General features: G+C 47.7%; 1 protein-coding gene across 13 annotated transcripts in view; it reads left to right on the forward strand.

Annotated features, from left to right (window-relative positions):
• The window catches only part of SLC36A1 (solute carrier family 36 member 1), a 286,699-nt gene that overhangs the window by 46,437 nt on the left and 220,424 nt on the right, over nt 1-19,838 (forward strand). For 4 of the 13 annotated variants that reach the window (XM_036848427.1, XM_036848429.1, XM_036848428.1 and 1 more), the window contains exon 11: nt 5,858-10,316. The exons of the other annotated variants lie outside the window; for them this stretch is intronic. In XM_036848427.1, coding sequence (XP_036704322.1) covers nt 5,858-6,129 — 272 coding nt within the window. In that variant the 3' untranslated portion in view covers nt 6,130-10,316. Of the gene's footprint in view, nt 1-5,857; nt 10,317-19,838 lie in introns of those variants that run through there. 13 annotated transcript variants of the gene reach the window in all.

Raw genomic sequence — 19,838 nt, forward strand, 5'->3', positions numbered from 1 at the left:
TGACTTAAGATAATTTTTTTTTGCATTTTATCTTCTGTGTTAATCCTCATGGGCGCTTTTTTTCTTCGTTTTTAAAATTTTATTTATTTTTGGCTGCGTTGGGTCTTCGTTACTGCATGTGGGCTTTCTCCAGTTGCAGCGAGCGGGGGCTACTCTTTGTTGTGGTGTGCAGGCTTCTCATTGCAGTGGCTTCTCTTGTTGTGGAGCACGGGCTCTGGGTGCACGAGCTTCAGTAGTTGCAGCATGTGGGCTCAGTAGTTGTGACTCACAGGCTCTAGAGCACAGGCTCAGTAGTTGTGGCGCACGGGCTTAGTTGCTCCGTGGCAGGTGGGACCTTCCCGGACCAGGGATCGAACCCGTGTCCCCTGCATTGGCAGGCGGATTCTTAACCACTGTGCCACTAGGGAAGTCCCTCATGGGCACTTTTTACAAATAGTTGCCATCCTAGTGTACATATAACTTTGCCTTTTGCATTTTGTTTAAAATTACATCATGAATATACATATCCTTCATAAATATTTTTATGACTGCATGGTATTCCATTTTATTGATGAATTGTATTTACTAAACTATTCCTTTAATGTTGGACATGTAAGTTGTTTCCCGTGCTTTTGTATTATTTTTAAAATTTATACTCCCACTAAATGAAATTGTATATCCTGTCCAAGACTGCTGTTAATTTTAAAGGCAGATTTCTAGCAATTTAAGAGTCACACAGGTGGGCCTCACCAGCATTGATCATAATAAATAGCAGTAAGCACTTCTGGACACGGGAGCTGTAAGTGTCCAAGGGATTTCTGTCAGTGCGTGTTTGTCTCTAAAGTGCTTTCTGTCCTCTTGTGCATAAGTCAGCTCTTTCTGCTGCTGGTCTACAACCACAGGCTCCAGAATCCCAATCAGTTCCTTCTCTGAACATGGCCATTGGCTTCCTGCTGCTTCAGCAGTTAAAGTCACATTTTCAGTGTTTCTTAACCCAAAGGGAAGATGTTTTGTAATACAATTGGAGCGCTCTTCACTAATCATGTGGTCTGATTGTCCTCAGGGCCCCCTTTCTGTTCATGCCACAGCTAGGCTAATGCAGAGGTCTGGCAACTGCCAGTTGGGAGTTTGTGGTCTTCCTCTTTGCATGGAGTGCTGTTTTCGTGGAGGAGTAGGGATAGGGTATTCCCAGTTGGCTGCTTCCCGAGATCTCTGCCTTCTTGGGTTTCTCTTTCTAGAGGGCTCTATTTTAACTCATGGAGTAAAGACATTCAGTGCTAGAAGAGGTTTTAGTTGCTCCTGTATCTTTCCCAAGTACTGATTCCCACCTCTGGAATTAGTGAAAACTAGTTTGCCACATTTTGCCTTGTGGTAAACAGATGCCTTGGCTAGTGAGCCCTCAGTTTGGGTCCCTTTCTCTTCCTCTTCCCCCAGTGTATTAGCGGGAGGCTCACTCTTCCCTCCTTCTCCCTCCATTATCTTTCTCCAATGCCAGGCTGTATTTTGGTTCAGCTGAATATCCAGGCCAGGTAGGACAGGAAGACAGTGCTCCGTTTGCAACCCTGTGGTCCTGGCTTTAAAAGAAAAGTTTTGCCCTTTTAAAAATATTTCTATTAAGGATATTTTTGGTAAACATACTTATCTTGTATATCTGTTGAAGTAAAAACAAGAACAAGTGTTTAGATTGCTTTTTAAAGTCATGATGAAATGGAACATCTCCATCCAATCTGAGAAAAGATTCTGATCTCACAAGCTTCTGTTTCTGTTTTCACTTAATTCTTATCAGAGTGAAGCACGAGTGACTTCACTTAACTCATATCATGAAGCACCCATCTGTCCTCCAGGCTAATATGAGAGAGGGAAGGGAGAGGACAGACTGTCAGAGCTGGGAGGGCTGGGCAGGTCCTCTGACTTATCTCCTCCAGGGGCTCATTGTCTCTGATAAAATCCTCCCTTCTCTTGAGTGGGCTGGAGCATCCTGGGGACCAGGAGGAATAACTCACACTCCCTTTAACGGTACAAAAGCAGGCAGGCTAGAAGCTACGTTTTCGGCCCAACCATGTGTTCTCAGAGCGGAATCCCGTCTCTCCGCTGTGCCACTCTGGAGCAGCACACGTTGCTTCCCAGTTGACAGTGAGTTGAGGGACATATCCCAGAACACATTCCTACGTGACTAAATCTGCATTGCACAGTTCCTTAAAATTTCAGAGTCGAGTGTGACTTGAGTGATCATCCAATGTCAGTACAATCACCATGCTTCATGGGTAAATGAACTGAGGCTCAGAGTGGGAACTGATTTCCCCCCAGGTCACACACAGCCTACTACTGAGCAGGGACGGGTTATGCTATTAGCTAACACGTATGAAGCACTTGGTACGTGTGTAGCACTCGAAGTTCTTTACGTGAATGATCTCATTTGACCATCCCTTTTTAGCAGTATGGGAGATGAGTCTTAAACAGGTTAAGTAACTGGCTGGTCAGTGGTGGACTGGAGCCTAGGTTCTGAGTCCAGACCTTTAATCACACTCCTATACCAGCCCTCTCCCAGGCTTAGGTCTGATGGTTGCCTCAGCTGTTTCCACCCCACTGCTCACCCAAACTGGAACATCTGGAGCCACCACTGTGTGGTTAAACGTTAGGCAGAGAGAGACCCAGACCCCAGAGAGGGCAAGTGTCTTATTCCAGGTCACACAGCAGATCAACGTTTGTTGAGCGTCAGGTTATCCATGATGAGCATGCCATTTTGTCATCAGCCTACAGACACTTCACTTCCAACTTTCCTCCATACTCAACCCTGAAGGTTTGAGGGACATCACCAACTCTATTTAGAAATAACTAAAGGCTGAAACAGACTATTTTTAACTTGCAGAGCAAGTTAAAAGCTTATCCTTTTTTTAGACTTTCTGAAGGCTTCAGAACAGTGAGGGTATTCATGGATAATTGCCATGATGGTTGAATATAGAAGAAAGAAAGAGGAAGGGATTGCCCCAGGGCTATAAAACCCTGGGCGGCAGAGGCAGATCTGAGACTCATTTTCCTTGTACCCCCTTTTGTTGTCCAGGCTTCAAAATCGTTGTCTGGTGTCCTCTACAAAGCAGAGGGAGGCCAGGGCTGACCTGTACCGGATTCTCTACCACACGATTGTGGTGCGTCCCTGGGAAAGCTAACCCGATATCAGACTCCCCCAGTTCTTCGCAGACAGGATCTTTCCGCCAATCAGCCAGATCCCCTGTCCTCCCTCCTGCTGCATGTATCATTCTGTATTTTCTTTTTTGGCTGCGCTGGGTCTTCGTTGCTGTGCACGGGCTTTCTCTAGTTGCAGTGAGTGGGGGCTACTCTTCATTGCGGTGTGCGGGCTTCTCACTGCGGTGGCTTCTCTCGTTGCGGAGCACAGGCTCTAGGTGCGCGGGCTTCAGTAGTTGCAGCACGCAGGCTCAGTGGTTGCGACACGCGGGCCCTAGAGCGCGTGGGCTTCAGTAGTTGTGGTGCTTGGGCTCAGTAGTTGTGGCTTGCGGGCTCTAGAGCGCAGGCTCAGTAGTCATGGCACAAGGGCTTAGTTGCTCTGTGGCATGTGGGATCTTCCCGGACCAGGACTCGAACCCGTGTCCCCTGCATTGGCAGGTGGATTCTTAACCACTGCGCCGCCAGGGAAGTCCGACTCTGTATTTTCTTGATCATCAGGTCTATGATGTGACTGTAGCAGGGGCTTGAGGTGCTGGACTCTAGTCCCAGCTCTGTCACTTTCTATCATTTAAATTCTTCTGACCTTTCCTTCCACAGGGACCATAATAATGTTGTGGAGTTCCGTACCCGTGGAGCAGAGGGAAGTTCAGCTCAGTGAGTGGATGCTCCCCAGTGCTGTCTGCTAGACACTAGGCGGTCTGTGTGCTGGGAGTGTTCTAGGTGTGCTGTCCAGGACAGTAGCCACTAGGCACAGGTGGCAGTTGAGTCCTTGCAGTGTGGCCAGTGTGATTGGGGAATGAACTCATTTAGACTGAGACAGCTAGTGACTGCGGCGTTATCGGACAGCACAGCTGCAGAGTGAGTGTAAGACAGGTGATGTGACCCTGCTCCTCCCCTGCTAAATCCCGGCTCCCAGCATGCCTCTCCCTTTACCGCATGGAGTGGTATTCCAGTTTAAAAGTAGGTGTTTCTCATAAAGCCTGGCCTCTAGATGCAGCCCGCTGCTTTCGTCTGGTGCTCAGCCACAGAAGCAGCGATCGATTCAGACAATCCATCTGGAGGGTAGAGAGGCTGTATTGGACTCTGGCCAATACAAGACGTTCTGGCCTCTCACCACTGTGGTGCCTTCCTCAGAGCAATTTAACTACATTTCTACTTTATGAAATGAAGTTAGAACTGAAACCCCCGTGTCTAGTGTGAGCCTCTCATAGGGATCAGTGAGGTTACAGGTGTGCCCTGGATCGCTGTCTCAATGCCCAGGACCTCCGGCTGGAGCCCCGCAGCGGGGAGGACAATCCATCAAAATACATTCGATGACTAACGAGTTAACAATGCACTTTCCATAAGCAACAAGATATATACCAGTGATGAATAATATTAACTGTATTATGTGCCTGTTGTACACCAGGACTCTAGTTAAGTGCCTGTGTAATCTCCTTTGATCGTCGCAACATCTCTGTGATGTAAGAGCTTTTCGTATCCCTGTTTTGCCAACAAGGAAACTGGAAAATAGAAAGGAGCCATGTGTCACTCAAGGCAGAGCCAGGGTTCGCACACAAGCGCCTGATTCCAGAGGCCATAATCCTCAATAAACCTGTGAAACATTGGCCTTCACCCCCGAGTGGAGAGCAGAGTTAGGTGGGAGCAGTGGGGTCAGTGGGCACTGGAATAAGTGTGGTCAGTGGAGCCTCCTCCCCTTGGTTTTAAACAGAGCCGTCTGGCCAGCTGGCTGGTGGTACAGGTGCTGGTGTGCTCTGGAAGCCGATGGCGTTTCCTCATGCAGCCCCCACTCATCTTTTTAAAAAATATTTATTTATTTATTTAATTTTGGCTGCACTGGGTCTTAGTTGCAGCACGCATGATCTTTAGTTGCGGCATGCGGACCTCTTAGCTGCAGCATGTGGACTCCTAAGTTGCGGCATGTGGGCTCTTAGTTGCGGCATGCAGGAACTAGTTCCCTGACCAGGGATCGAACCCGGACCCCCTGCATTGGGAGCGTGGAGTCTTACCCACTGGACCACCAGGGAAGTCCCTCCCCATTCACCTTTATCATCAGTTGCACCTTCCTCGTGTACACCTGGGCTGAGTTTCAGGTGTGGGAGCCACTGGTTTGTTCTGGCACAGGGACGCAGTCCTCATGGGGGGCCTTGCTTCTGAGGTTGGCCTGCACACAGACCTGCTTCTCCTTTCCCTGTATGAAAACGCTCTGTGCAATGGGGCTGACATGGGATCGTTCCAGAAGAAGGAGGGTGTTCTCCCCGCTTTGCTTCTTGTCATTCAAGTAGAGCGGTTTGTGTCGGAGGTACCCTCAGCGGTAAGAAGATGAGCAGTTGCTCAGAAAAGGTTCACCTCCTCTCCTGCTCTCCACTTGCTCTCCTTTGGTAGGACCGGGTGACCCTGGAATGTAATTTGGCTCCTTTTCCTCAGAAAGGTGGAAGTCAAGGACTGTGGCAGGCGAAGCTGGGAACTCTGGTTTCCAGTCCCAGTTCTGCCATCTTGCTGTGAGACCCGGGTCATGCCACATCTCCGGGCATCAGTTTTCTCATCTGTGGAATGAGAGATTGGACTGGACGATGTCTCAGCTTCCTTGGAGCTCTCCATACTATGAGAAGAACGCTTGCTAAATTTGCTGAACAGTGAGGCGGTCTCTCTCAGCTCTGGGCAGTCATCAACGGGCGTGTCCTCTCTCCCACAGGCGTCTTGGCCATCCTCATCCCCCGCCTGGACCTGGTCATCTCCCTGGTGGGCTCCGTGAGCAGCAGTGCCCTGGCCCTCATCATCCCGCCCCTCCTGGAGATCGCCACCTACCACTCAGAGGGCATGAGCCCCGTCACCATCGTCAAGGACGCCCTGATCAGCCTCCTGGGCTTCGTGGGCTTTGTGGTGGGGACGTATGTGACCCTCTACGAGCTGATCCAGCCCAGCAGCACTCCCGTCTTCGTCAACTCCACCAGTGCCTTTGTATAGCGGGCTGGGTGCGTTCCCTGCACCGGCCCACTCCGCCCTGTATGTTCCCCAGCACCTGGCCCCAGAGCCTCAGGTAGGGTCCAGGCTCTGGGTAAAGGCAAGGTTGCCATCCACGTACCCTTAACTGGCACCTGGGTTCCCTGAGCCAGGTAGGGATGAGGGCAAGGTAGAGGGTGGGCAGCAGATATGCAGGAGGTACCTCTAGGGGCAGTGCCATCTCTGTTCATTTGTACTTATTTTAACCCGGAACTTTTCAACTCTTTTCCCTGATCACGCCTCCTCCCTTACTGCCTGCCCTTCTCCTTCTGACCCACCTCATCCAAATTATTCCTGTTGCACAGCTCACTTTATTTCAAAATTTTAGTGTCTCTCACCTCATGTTTTCTCCTTGCCCGGGCCAGGCCTAGATGAAGTCAGTGGGAATGCCCTTCTTTATGCCCTTGCCGGGCCCATCTCTTATCTCTCTCCCAAATATTTTACCTCAATATTCTCCTACCTGTTCAAGTCTACACCTCGTAGTGGAGCCTACCTAGTAGTTTAAAACCAGCTGCCCAAAGCTGGAGTTTTTAGCCTTCACTGTCTCTGGTGTGCTGTCATCCTCGGCGACACCTCCTCTTCTCCGGTTTCCTCGTGTGGGTCACGGTACTGTTATTATCTTAGTTGCTGGAACTCCTGGAAGGTATCAAGTGCTGCCAAAATTGAAAATATTTATCTTTTATTTAAAATCAGCCTTTGTTTTTAGACTCCGTCTCTGGATCTGGGACTATTGTGAATCGTTCCTTCTTCAGTAAACGCTTACTCAGCTTCTCCCGCTGAGGAGAAGCTTAGTGCAGGAGATGTCTGCTTAGACCCTCAGCACCCTTGGCCCAGGACCCCAGAGATTTTCATCAGGATCATCAGAGTGTGGACCTTTGTGGGGCACCATGGGCTTTGCCTCCCGTTGACCAGCCAGATTTCCTACTGAGAAGACATGTAGGACTCAGGAGATGTTTGCCGGCGCACAAGGCCGAGGGGAAGGATGGCCACGTGGGGTGTTTCTCTCCATAGGAGCCTTAGAAAATGGCTGCTTTGTGCATTCAGGCCTGTTTCCCAGCCTCAGCCCCTGACAGACAAGTGGCACGGCAGCGTCCAGGAAGACACCCAGACTCTTGCCATGGACAAGAAGACGAGGCCGGTGTGCCCAGAGCGTGTGAAATTCAGTCCCTAGAGTTTGCAGCAGCTGGTCCGACACTACGAGTGGTGCTCAGTTGTTTACAATCCCCGGAGGATGAGGAGGATGGGCAGAAACAGTGCCCCGCCCCAAGCTGCCTCCAGGACCTGGACTTCTAAAGGAACCACTTGGTTGGGACTTCAGTCTCCTGTGTTCTAAACACTAATCGTGCCCTTGTCCCCCCGCCACCCCCGCATGCCTCCCTCGGTATCAGAAAAGAAACAGCCTCAGGGCTGACTCACCTCAAGGTCGGCCTTCAGGTTTGGGAACAAACTGCCAAGAAGGCAGAGGAAGGTCCCTTGCCTTGCTTTTGGCTGCCCCGTCTTCCCTCTTGGTGTGAGAGGTATTGCAGAAGGGTGTTCATTGACTCTCCATCTCTTGAGCTCTGTGTGTGTGTGTGTGTGTGTGTGTGTGTGCGCGCTCCCCTGCATATATAACAGGGTTCTGCTGTCCTCCACCCCTGCTACCAGGCTCCTACCTGAAAGTGGGGAGAACAGCACCACTTTATCAGGGGTTTTGTTTTTGTATTTCACCAAAGCTCCTAGGGGCTGTGACTCGCCCTCACAGCCCCAGCTTTTTCTTTCTCTTCTGTTCCAAAGCCAGATTCTCTCATTGCAGTGACTCCTGACCTACCTAATAATTTATTCACTTAGGAAGATGCAGTCAGTGGTGATTTGGTCTCCCTTAGGAAAATGACACTTTCCGCCATCCTTTCTGCTCTTCGGTGGTCACTCACAGGTGCTTACATGACCAGGGTTCTAGCTGGAGGTGGCAGCAGCCCTGCCCGCTGAAGGCTTTCCCTGCCCTCGGGCTTTCTAAGTATCTTCTAGTACCAAAGTGTAACTTCAAGAACTGTCAGCTCCTGTTTGCAAGCCCCGGTTCCAGCAGTCTTTCCAGAGCGGTCCTGAGAGTTGTTTTCAGCGAGAAGGTGCAGGCCAGTAGAAGGGGATCAGATGTGTATCCCACCCACAGCTTCCACGGCAGAGGCTCTGGGCACTGCTAGAGGCAGTCCTCTCCAGGTGGGTCTTGAGACCCGGCCAGTGATGCTGGGACCTGAGGACCGGATGGCACAATACTGAGGTCCTCTGGCCCCAGGTCTCTTGCTTCAGGGCCCCTGCCCAGGGAAGGTGGTGCATAGGAGAGACAGGTCTAGCCTTGGGGCTTCGGGAAGCTAGTTTGGCCTGGCCTTCGTCCTGTTCAATTGCTTTCCCGTGCTTTTGCTGCTTTGACAGCCCGATTGCATGGCTGCTTCAGGAGACCTAGGCAAGGCGGACCCCATGGGGACCTTCCCGCTTGTGCAGTTGCACAGCAATGAGGTGTCGAGTAAAGGGTCGGCCAGAGGTCGTAGTGGCGGAAGCCCTTCCTCTTCTGGAAGCAGCCCGCGGGGCCAGCTCAGGGAAGCTTACTCCTCTGCTGCCCACAGGGCTTCTCAGTCAGGGAGCCCTCCCTGCTTTCCTCCCAGTGCTCTCAGGGACCAGCTGCCCAGCCTCTTCCTGGGCCCTGCTTTAGTCTCTGGTGAGAAAGCCCCAGCATCAGTAAGAGACTGATCAGGGAGCAACAGAGCAAAGGCTTTCAGGAGTGTGAGACCACATCTGCCAGACCAAACCAAACCGTGGGGCTTTCGGGCCCGGCCCAGTGCTGTTCGGCTCTGTGTCCTTCTCCAGTCTCCCCAGGGCAACCCCAGGTTCCATCAGCCCAGAGGTAGCTTCTCAGAGCCCCTTGTTCTGTCCTGCAAATGCCACTATTGGGAGCAGGTTTCCAGCTCCCTGTAGGCAGTATACCTCTCCGTAAATGTAGGTTCTTGCTGGGAACAGCATGACCTGGCATCTACTATTCACTTTCTCCTAGAAGTTGTACCATTCACCAGTGGCATTATTTATATTTATGTTGTGCTGTCGTCCAGCTGCTAGGAGCCCTTCATCTGCACAGACCCTGGCCAGAGATATGTGACTGTGTGGCATGTCTTAGCCTAGAACCTGCCGCTTACACCCTCCTTCTCTGTCACTCACCTCTCCAGCCAAATTCACGGGCTGATGCTCACCATTCACTCTCTAGCCCCAGGCAAGCAGGTACATTAGGAAAACCTTTTCCCCCTCCCTGTTCTCCTGTCTCTCTTTTTTCTAAAAATCTCTCCCTTCCTCAATTGTAGGACGTCATCTCTGTTTAATACTACATGTTCACCTCATGCTTTTTGGAAGTGCAGAATCTCAATTTATGTTTGTTTACAGCTCCCTCTATTCACTACTCACCACAAGGGGTCTGTATCAGTTTACTTCATGGCCGATTGGATGTTAAGGCGAGACCCGGCATCGGCCCCGGTCAGAACACAAAGCTGCTTTGTCACAGTGGAAATAAAAAATGCAGGTGGCATGACTTGGTGTACAGGAGTCGGCTCGAAATCTGCCTTAGAATTAAATTTTTCAAAGTACGTTACACGTCTCCAAGGGGAAAAGAGAGTGGTTTGTCTTTGAAATCACGGTCAATACTTTTAGGCAGTCCTGCTGGTTGCAAGGCTGTTTGCTCTCACAGCATCTGCCTGTGGCATTTCTTCCCTGTCCTTGTACCACTGGGTCCTTTCCTGGCCAGGAGACATAAATGGTGCTGATCTAAGGTTGCCAGAGTTGCAGTGGGGAGTGAGGGTGAGGGTGCCTGTTGTCAGCTGTGTTCTTTTGTTTCAATCAAGGTGGTGCTGTAGAAGTGATTTTGTTTTACTGAACAATAAAATTATGTGGCTCTGTTGTAGAACATGTCAGTGGATGTGTGAATAAGAGGAATATGAAAAACTACTGTCCAGCAGGTCTTAATAACAAGACAGTCCTGTATATGTTATGTGCTTGCGTTGGATGTGTGTTTTCCTCATGGTATGTATAGAGATGTGGAGCATGCTGGAGCTCATGGAAGATCTTATTTTGGGTTCTGCACACGGATCATGTGTTAAACTTTTCCTTAATAAATGAATTTTATTTTTGATTTTTGAGAGGTTGCAGTCTGTGTCCTTGTTTTCACTTTTTTTTTTTTTTGGTCACTCAGATCCCTTTACTAGATCTTATGTCAAAATGTTTCTGGTTTATGTCACAGAGCTCATCCAGGGGTGTAGTGGGAACAGCAGAACCATCTGTGGATGGAGACTCCCCAAGAAAGGGCGGTAGTTATTTTTCTGTTAGACAATCCTGCCCTTCCTAAGTGTGCTCCTGCTTCTCTCAAAAACTTGAGTAGGAATTCTCAGCCCCCTCTGTGTGTGTCAGATGACCCCCCAGGACAGGTGTGATGGTCAGTTTTAAGTGTCAAGGTGGTTGGGTGATTGTAGTGAATAACCCAGTTATTCAGTCAAACACTAACCTAGTTGTTGCCTTGAAGATGTTTTATAGATGTGGTTAATGTCCGCAGTCAGTTGCATTTAAATAAAAAGATTATCCTCAAAATGTGGGTGGGCTTTGTCCAATCAGCTAAAGGGCCTTAAGAGCAAAACTGAGGCTTCACTGAGAAAGAAGAAATTCTGCCTCAAGACTGCAGCATCGACTCCTGCCCGAGAGTTTCCAGCTGCTAGCTGGCCCTGTAAATTCTGAACTTGCCAGCCTGCACGATCACTGAAGTCCTTGAAACGTCTGTCTGCCTGTCTGTGTCTCTCTCTCTTTCTCTCTGTTTCCTCCTCTCTCTCTCCCCCCACCACCTCCTATATATATGTAAGTATGAATATCTCCATCTTACTGTTTCTGTTTCTCTGAAGAACCTGACTGATACAAGAGGTAACACCTACCTTGACAAGATAGATTTCAGGACATGCAAGAGGTGACTCCCTTTTTGTCACATTTAAGAGGAAAAACAAGGCCATCCAAGCTGCCCCTGAGATGATTTGAATACTGATCTCCATTGGCTAACTAGATTAGACTTGTCTAAAAGCAGAGCCCTCAAGGAACACTGTTGAGGTGTAAAACTTTACTGACAGAGGAAGGTGGGGAAAGTATGATGCCTGTTTTCTACGATCAGTGTTACGGCTGGAACTGGCGGTGGGTGGATAGGGGGGTCAAAGGCATTCAGTGACTGTTCCAGAACACCAGCCAGCAAGGGGCAGAGTTGGGATACGTATGCGAGCCCTGTGGTTGCAGAACCCAAGCCCTTCCCAAGGCAGTGGCTGCCTTGCCCTCTTTGTTGCAGCCTCAGGAGGGAGGGCCACCCTTAGGGACTATTGAGAGGGTTAGAGAGAATGTTATAAAGTACCTGGCATGAAGGGCTTATGAAACATTTTATGAAACATTAGCTGAATTGAAGAAAACCAAGGCTTAGAGAAAAGCAGTTTTACTTGTTTTTTTTTTGGTTATGCATTCATTATAATCTTGCCTTGCTCACTGGCTTTGGGCAGAGCATTCAACCCTTCTTAGACTGTTCACCTCTTCATGTTTTTATTCCCGCTCATGTCTGTACATAATGCCATAATCCCCCCTTCCAGGTAACCAAGGCCCTCAAGGTAAGCCCACTGCACTTGCACGGACATAAATTGAGTGACAGGGACTGGATTTGGGTCCTAAGTCTAGCTAGGGCGTTTTGCCAAGTAGGCTGGCTTCCTCAGACCCAGCCCATTGCAGACATGTGCCAAGAAACTGTGTGTCTTCAGCTGGTACCCTTTACTAGACCCTTGGCCTTTGGTCTCCCCCACCTCTTTTTTAAAAAATTGGGGTATAATTTACCTAAGTCACCTGTTTTTTAAGTGCACAATTTGATGAGTTTGGGCAGATGCATGCAGTCAGCCGACCACCATTTCAATGAAGATCAGAATGTTTACCACCCAAAGGTCCTTTGTGCCCCTCTGCAATCCCATCCCCATGCCACTTGGCCCTTGGAAACAACTGAACTGTCTGTAGTTTTGCCTTTTCTAGAATGTCATATAAATGGAACGTTAAGTATGGTCCTTTCTGTCTGACTTCTTTCACTTTGCATAATGCTTTTTATATTCACCTCTGTTGTGACATCTATCAGGAGTTTGTTTTTATTGCGGAATAATATTCTGTTGTGTGGCTGAACCATAGTTTGCTTATTTATTTACCAGTCGTTGGGCATTTGGGTCGCTTCCAGTTTGGGGTGTTATGAATAAAGCTTCTATAAATATTCATGTACAGATATTTGTGTGGACATATGTATTTATTACTCTTTGGTAAATACCTTGGAGCAGAATTGTGAGGTTGTATGGTTAAGTGTATACTAACTCTATAAGAAACTGGAAAATTGTTTTCCAAAGTGGATGTACCATTTTGGGTTCTTACCAACAATTTGTGAAAGTTCCATTTGCTCCATATCCTCACCAATACTTCATATTGTGGTTTTTAAAATTTTACCCATCTTAATGGATACGTAGTAGTACCTCATTGTGATTTTAATTTGCATTTGCCTAATGACTACTGATGCTGTGCATCTTTTCCTGGGCTTATTTACCATTGGCCTTTTTTTGGAAAGAAAACCTTTTATTTATAGACAACATGATTGTCCATGTAGAAATGCAAAGTACAGAAATACAGAATAAAATTTACCGCTAGAGACAATTAGCTCATTCACAGTGCTGTGCAGACATTACCACTAGCTAATTCCAGAATATTTTTATCACCCCAAATGACAACCATATACACATGAAACACTTCCTATTCCCCCATTTTAAAATGTACCTGGGATTTGTTTTAATTAGGTATGGTAAGGCACACAGAAACAGATATGACTGTCACGAAGGATGAAGTTTTTATACTCACAGATCCATAGAAACAGGAGGCAGAGCCACCTGGGGAAGTGCCAGGGGTGATCCGGAGGCAGAAGAAGAGAGGGGGAAATGTGGGCAGGAGCCTTTATTGAGGTTTTTGTGGGAAAGGCAAGGCAGGGCAGGGTTAGCAAGCTGAGCAGACTTAGGGTTAGGTAGGTAAACACTTTGAGCAGCCTGGGCTGTAGAGGTGGTCCCTAGTTGTCCATAACTGGTCCTGGGGTGATTGAGGGCAGAGACTGTGTTCCAGACTGATTAAATGAGTTGGGTTGGGGTTTGCACTCAGGACTGATTGATTTGCATTTCAAAGGGATGTCCTCAGGCAAGCTGTTTGCTTTCTCCAGGAGTTAGCTGACTCTGGGAGGGGCAATCCCCCTCTGGGTCCACAAGGCCCCAAGATGTCAAAGCATCATAAAATACAGAAAATAGAAAACATGATTAATACACCCCCTCCTCCTAACCCTTGGCAACTACTAATCTGCTTTCTGTCTCTATGGATTTGCCTATTCTGGATATTTCATATAAATGGAACCATGCAATATGTGACCTTTTTTTCTGGCTTCTTTCATTTTGCATAATGTTGTCAAGGTCCATGTTGTAGTATTTCATTCCCCGGCAGCAAGCACAAGGCTGTTTTCTGTTTCTTGGTTTTGTTACTCCATGTAACCAGCATCTTGATCACCTTGTCTCCTCCTCCTTCACCTTCCTCTTCATCAAGTTGACCATTTTCCTTCTTTTCTTGGCTCCCAAGTTCCCTGATTCCTTGGTTCCCTGGTCCCCTGGTCTATCTTCTTTAGTAAGGTATTCATTCAAATAATTTTCCTCCTTTAAAATTTGGTTTTTAAAAAAATTAAGCTTTTTATTTTGAAGTAATCATAGATTCACAGGAAGGTGCAGAGAAATAGGGAGATCCAGTGCACCTTTCACCCAGTCTCTCCCAGTGTTGACAGCTTGAAAACTATAGTACATTATCAAAACCAGGAAATTGACGTTGGCACAATCCATAGAGCTCATTCTTGTTCCTCCAGTTATATATGCACTCATTTGAGTGTGTGCATGTTCGTGTATGTGTGTTTGTGTGTGTAGCTCAAAGCAGTTTTATCACGTGTGGCTTCTTCTACCACAATCAAGATGCTTAACTGTACCATCACCACAAGACTCCTTCATGCTACCCCTTTACAGACACAGCCATGCCCTGCACCTTCCCAACATCCCCTAACCCCTGGCAACCACTAATCTGTTTGTCCTTCATCTCTGTCATTGTTATTTCATGAATGTTCTATAAATGTAATTATACTCTATGTGTCCTTTTGAGTTTGGCTTCTTTCACTCAGTGTAATTTCCTTGAGGATCATTGATGTTGGTGCATGTATGAAGCGTTCGTTCCTTTTCATTGCTGAGTAGTATTCCGTGGCATGGATGTACCACAGTTTGTTTATCCATTTACCCACTGAAGGAAATTTGCATAGCTTCCAGGTCTGGCTATTACAAATAAAGCTGCTGTGAATACTCACGTACAAGTTTCTTTATGAAGATAAGTTTTTATTTCTCTGGGATGTTATGTCAGGAGTACAATTGCTGGGTGGTATGGCAAGCCCGTTTTTAGTGTTAAAAGTACTTTGCAAACCATTTTCCAGAGTGACTGTACCATTTTACATTTCTGTCAGCAGTGTGTGAATGATCCAGTTTCTTTGCATTCTTGCCAGCATTTGGTTGGTGATGTTATTTTTTATTTTAGCCATTTATCAGATCTTGTAAATGTTCTGTTAGATTTATACCTAAGTATTTAATTTTCTTTGGAGCAATTGTAAATGGTAATGTGTTTTTCATTTCAGTTTCCACATGTTCATTGGTAGTATATAGAAATGAAATTTATTTTTGAGTGTTAAACCTGTCTTATGACCTTTCTGCACTCACTTTGTAGTTCTATGAGTTTTTGGTTAAAATTCTTGGGATTTTCTGTGTAGATAGCACATGTTGTCTACAAATAGAAGTAGTTGTACTTCTTTTCTGATCTATATACCTTTTTTTTTTTTGTCTTATTGCACTGGCTAGAACTTTCAGTACTGTGTTAAAAAAGAGTGGTTCCAGTGACATCCTAGCCTTGTCCCTGATCTTACAGGGAAAGCCTTCAGTCTTTCACCTTTCAATATGATGCCAACTGTAAGATTTTTATAGAAGTTCCCCTCTATTCCTGTACTGAGAGATTTTTCTTGAAAACACTGAATGGCTTAATTTTGTTGAATGCTTTTTCTGCGTCAATTGCTATAATCTTAAATTTTTTCTGTTTTCACTGGTCAATATGGTAGATTAAATGGATTCATCTTTGAATATTGAACCAGCCTAGCTTACCTAGAATAAATCCCACTTGGTCATGGAATATTTATATTATATATATATTATACATAATATATACATGAATTGTTTTTTGTTTTTCACTCACCCTGATATTTACTCTGACAAATGTAGGATCCAGAATGGTGCCTTTTTTTTTTTTTTTTTTAAATGGCACAACTTTTTTTTTTTTTAAACTTTGGGTTTATTTATTTATTTATTTATTTATGGCTGCGTTGGGTCTTCGTTTCTGTGCGAGGGCTTTCTCTAGTTGCGGCAGTGGGGGCCACTCTTCATCGCGGTGCGCGGGCCTCTCGTTATCGTGGCCTCTCTTGTTGCGGAGCACAGGCTCCAGACGCGCAGGCTCAGTAATTGTGGCTCACGGGCCTTGTTGCTCCGCGGCATGTGGGATCTTCCCAGACCAGGGCTCGAACCCGTGTCCCCTGCATTGGCGGGCAGATTCTCAACCACTGCGCCACCAGGGAAGCCCCAGAATGGTGCCTTTTTATAAATGAGCAAACCATATGCCGTAACTGCAATTCTTGGCCTACGTGTACTTTTGCCTCAGGCCAGGTTCCCAGCTGCTACCGTGTTACCTAAAAACCTAGGACGGAGTTTCTCAGCCTTGATATTATGTTCATTTTGGGCTGGATCATTCTTTGCTGTGGGGACTGTCTTGTGCCCTGTAGGGTGATTAGCAGCATCCCTAGTCTACCCACTAGACGCCACTTGCACCCTGCCAGTCATGACAACCCAAAGTGTCTCTAGACATGGTCAAAGGTCCGTGTGTGTGTGTGTGTGTGTGTGTGTGTGTGTGTGTGTGTGTGTGTGTGTTGGGGCAGGGGTATGTTTGGAAATCACCACCCTCTCCATCAAGAACCACTGCCTTAGTACACTTAGCCCCTAACTACCCCAAGCTGGGGGGATGTCTTTTTGTCTTGGCTATGGAACAAAGGTGTGTGGTCATGGATACTACGAAAAGATCTGCCTCTTTAATAGCAGTGATAAAATATCTAACATCTTCTAAACATTGACTATGCCAACCGTGCTAAGCACTTTACCTATATTATTTTCTTCGGTGCTCAGATCCAGTGAGGGAAGGTGCTGGTAATATCCCCACTTTTCAAACTGAGGTATAGAAGGTTAAATGACTTGCCCAAGATAACACATTTTCTATTATCATTATTATTATTTTTGGCCACACCACACGGCATGCGGGGTCTCAGTTCCCCGTCCAGGGATTGAACACACGCTCCCTGCGGTGGAAGCGCGGAGTCCTAACCACTGAACCTCCAGGGAAGTCCCCAAGATCACACATTTTCTAAATGGTGGACCCAGGTCTGTCTGACTCCAGACCTCATGTTTTTGCCCGTAGGATTCACTTCCCTGCTACCTGATTCTGTCACTCCTCCCCTCACATCCCTGGATGGACACAGTATATCTCCAGGCCCTGGTCTGGGCACCTAGCTCCTCCCACCTCCCGACCCCAGGATGCTTTACCCCGCCCTGTGCTCCACAGTCCCTCCACTCCCACCCATCAGAACTACCCAGCACTGCTGAAATACTGACAACCTTCAGGCCTTCCTTTTGGGCTGTTTTCTTAGCCCAGCTGGCCCTTCTCCCTGTGCTCAATCTGAAGCTCAACTTTAAGACCCCCGCTCCAGTGGCTGCTGCTCTCTAGAACCTTCCCTGGCCGCTTCTGTCAGAATTTATGGCTTCCTTCTCAGTGACGCTGTAACACTGCTTCTCTGGTTAGCCTCCTCGCCACTGATGCTAGAGAGACATGACTACTTGGCCACTTCCCCAGATCATGAGTTGATTGTGGTGTTGATCGGATCGGGCTGAGTGCCAGTCTGTGGGGCTAATCGTGTATCTGGAATTGGCTGGTTACTAAATTCAGTGTCATCTCCTTCAGGAGAGAATGGTGTCCCGGCCTGTGAGGAGTTGACATCACTCTATTTATTTTGAGTTTCCTGTCGATCTAACCAAGCACTTTCCTTGGTTGGACCTTGTAGGTCTGTTGAGGAATCATGAGAAAATTCTAAAGGCTTGTCATTCCCCAGCCCTGTCCTTGAGAATGATCCTGCTGTTCTTTCGGTGCCGCAGCCTGTGCCTCTCCTCAAGGTGGAGCTGGCAGAGTCACCGAGAACTCCCGAAGCCTGTCCTCAGATGCTGCAGCATGGGCTGTTTTTCTTCACCTGGGCCCCGTGTCTTCGCAGGCAGGCGTTTCACCCATTCATGGTGTGGCACCAGGAGGACGGGGCAGCTGTTCTCTACGGAACCAGCGTGGGCCCTGGGCAAGTCACTCCATATCTTAAAACTTTACATACTGTATCTTTTTTCCCCCTCTATCTTATAGAATCTCCATAATCTTCAGTCCACATGAGAGTGGTTTGGCTCTGTCTGCCCTTCTTCCACTCCCAGATACTCACTTTTTGTGGCTCTACCCCCAAGACCTGACGTGTGTCCCTCCAGAGCACTGCTCTGATTCCTGGAAGATGTATCTACCTTCTCCATAAGGCCTTGAGAAACTCCGTGTGATGGCGCAGCAGTGCAGGCTGTCCATCCGAGGAGCTGTCTCACAATTCCCTTGCCATTGGTCCTGGTGGATTACAGGTGCCCCTGGTGGATTACGGCTGCCCTTCCCCGTGGGACATGGTTGTGAGCCCTCGCCGCCCCCCCCCCAGCCCCGCCTCCTTCCTAGCTGCTCTCCTCTAGCAATGCCCAAGGTTACCGTGTTGCTCTTAAGGCCCAGCCTCAGAACTGGATGCAGGATTACAAGGGTGGTCTGGAGTTGAGCCTTGGGGTTGAGCAGACATTCCAGCTGTTAACACCACTTAGAATTATAGTGACGTTCTTGGCCTCTGAACTCAGTTGGATCCTTGGACTAGTTTCTGCTGTTCTTCAGTCTTCTGATATCCTGTATTTATAACTGGTTTCATGAACCCAAATGTAAGGTATAGTTCTGGAGTCCGGCAGCCCTGGATTGAATCCTGACCCTGTCACTCATGAACTGGGTGACTTCACTTTGAGTCACTACTGTAAGTTACAAGCCACTTAATTTCTGGATGCCCCCTGTTCCTTCATCTGTAAAACAGAGATGACAGTACTTACATGATGGGTTTTGGGTGAGGATTAAATGAGATAAGACATGCCAAGTGCGTGCACAGCCCCTGTCATATAGCAAGTGCCAGTAGTGGTGGTGAGGATGATTATGGTGAACTGTGTTTCCACCTGGGTCAAGTCAGGAGGCCGAGGTCTGGGTCTCTGCCTTTCTCTGCCACTGTCATGCTGTGTCAGACTGAGGACATTTGGAATCAGAACCCCAGTGCCTTGAGATGCAAGGATTTCCCTGAAAACCTTCTCGTCTGCGGCTCTGCTTCTTGGTCCCAGAGAGCCCTCTAGTGGCTGATCCATGAAGGTGCAGGCTCAGGAGGACAAAGGGAAGGAGGGGCCAGGTGGGGAGAGAGGTGGGCTGGGTGGAGAGAGGCTCCCCATCCAGGAGAAGAGCATGTGGTATTTTAGGGAGATGCCAAGGCTGGTGTCCGACCTGAATGTGGTCTCACTGCTGTGAAGTTCTACCTGTGGAACTTCGCACAAACCCCTTCTCCTCTGCAGGCCTCAGGGTGAGGAACATTGAGAACAAAGATGGACTAGATCCGTGTTTCCCAGAGATGATTTAGAGGGCCTTAGACAGTCATTTGGAAAACCAGAATGTTTATGTAACTTCATGTGCGCTACAAAAAATAGGAATTTTCAGATCTTTTCTTTTATGGATATTATCCTTTTAAGGTGAATAAAAACATTTTTTAAAATCTAAATACACTAAAAAAAATTAAGTAAATAATAGTACAGGTGTTATTCTATCAGGACAAAAATCATAAAAGTGGTAAACAAAGCAACAGAAATTTGGGCGACACTGGACTAGATTATTTGTGATTTCCCGCACAGTTCTGATAAGTTAATCCTATTTGTATGCTACCCAGTATTGTTCCCTAGCATAATGGTCACCAGTTATTGTTTATGCTGCTATAAGCTCTTTGAACTTATCCCTGAGAATAGAGATATTATTTACTCTTCATTTTACTGAACAGTGAGAGGCCCGGTCATATCTGCCTGAGACCACGTTAGTGTGTAGCACAGCAGGTTTGGAACCGAGCCCATCGGACCCCAGAGCCACGGTCTGCTGTGGTGCCTCCCATGGACGTGCCTTCTCTGCCCACCTGCACTGGGAGCCTGTCGGCAGCTACTGGACTGTCCAGTCTTGGTGCTGTAGCCTCAAGGCCCGCACGGACCAGGTTGCCTGGTGACAGTCATGTCCAGCTGGGCTTCGGGGCGAGCTGTGGAGCAGCGCCACAGGCTGACTCTGGGCATCAGGAGGCTGGCCTCCCAAGACCTGCGATATTGTCCCCTCTCCCTGACCAG

This window comes from Balaenoptera musculus, chromosome 3, assembly GCF_009873245.2.
Source record: "Balaenoptera musculus isolate JJ_BM4_2016_0621 chromosome 3, mBalMus1.pri.v3, whole genome shotgun sequence".
Lineage (NCBI taxonomy): Eukaryota > Metazoa > Chordata > Mammalia > Artiodactyla > Balaenopteridae > Balaenoptera > Balaenoptera musculus.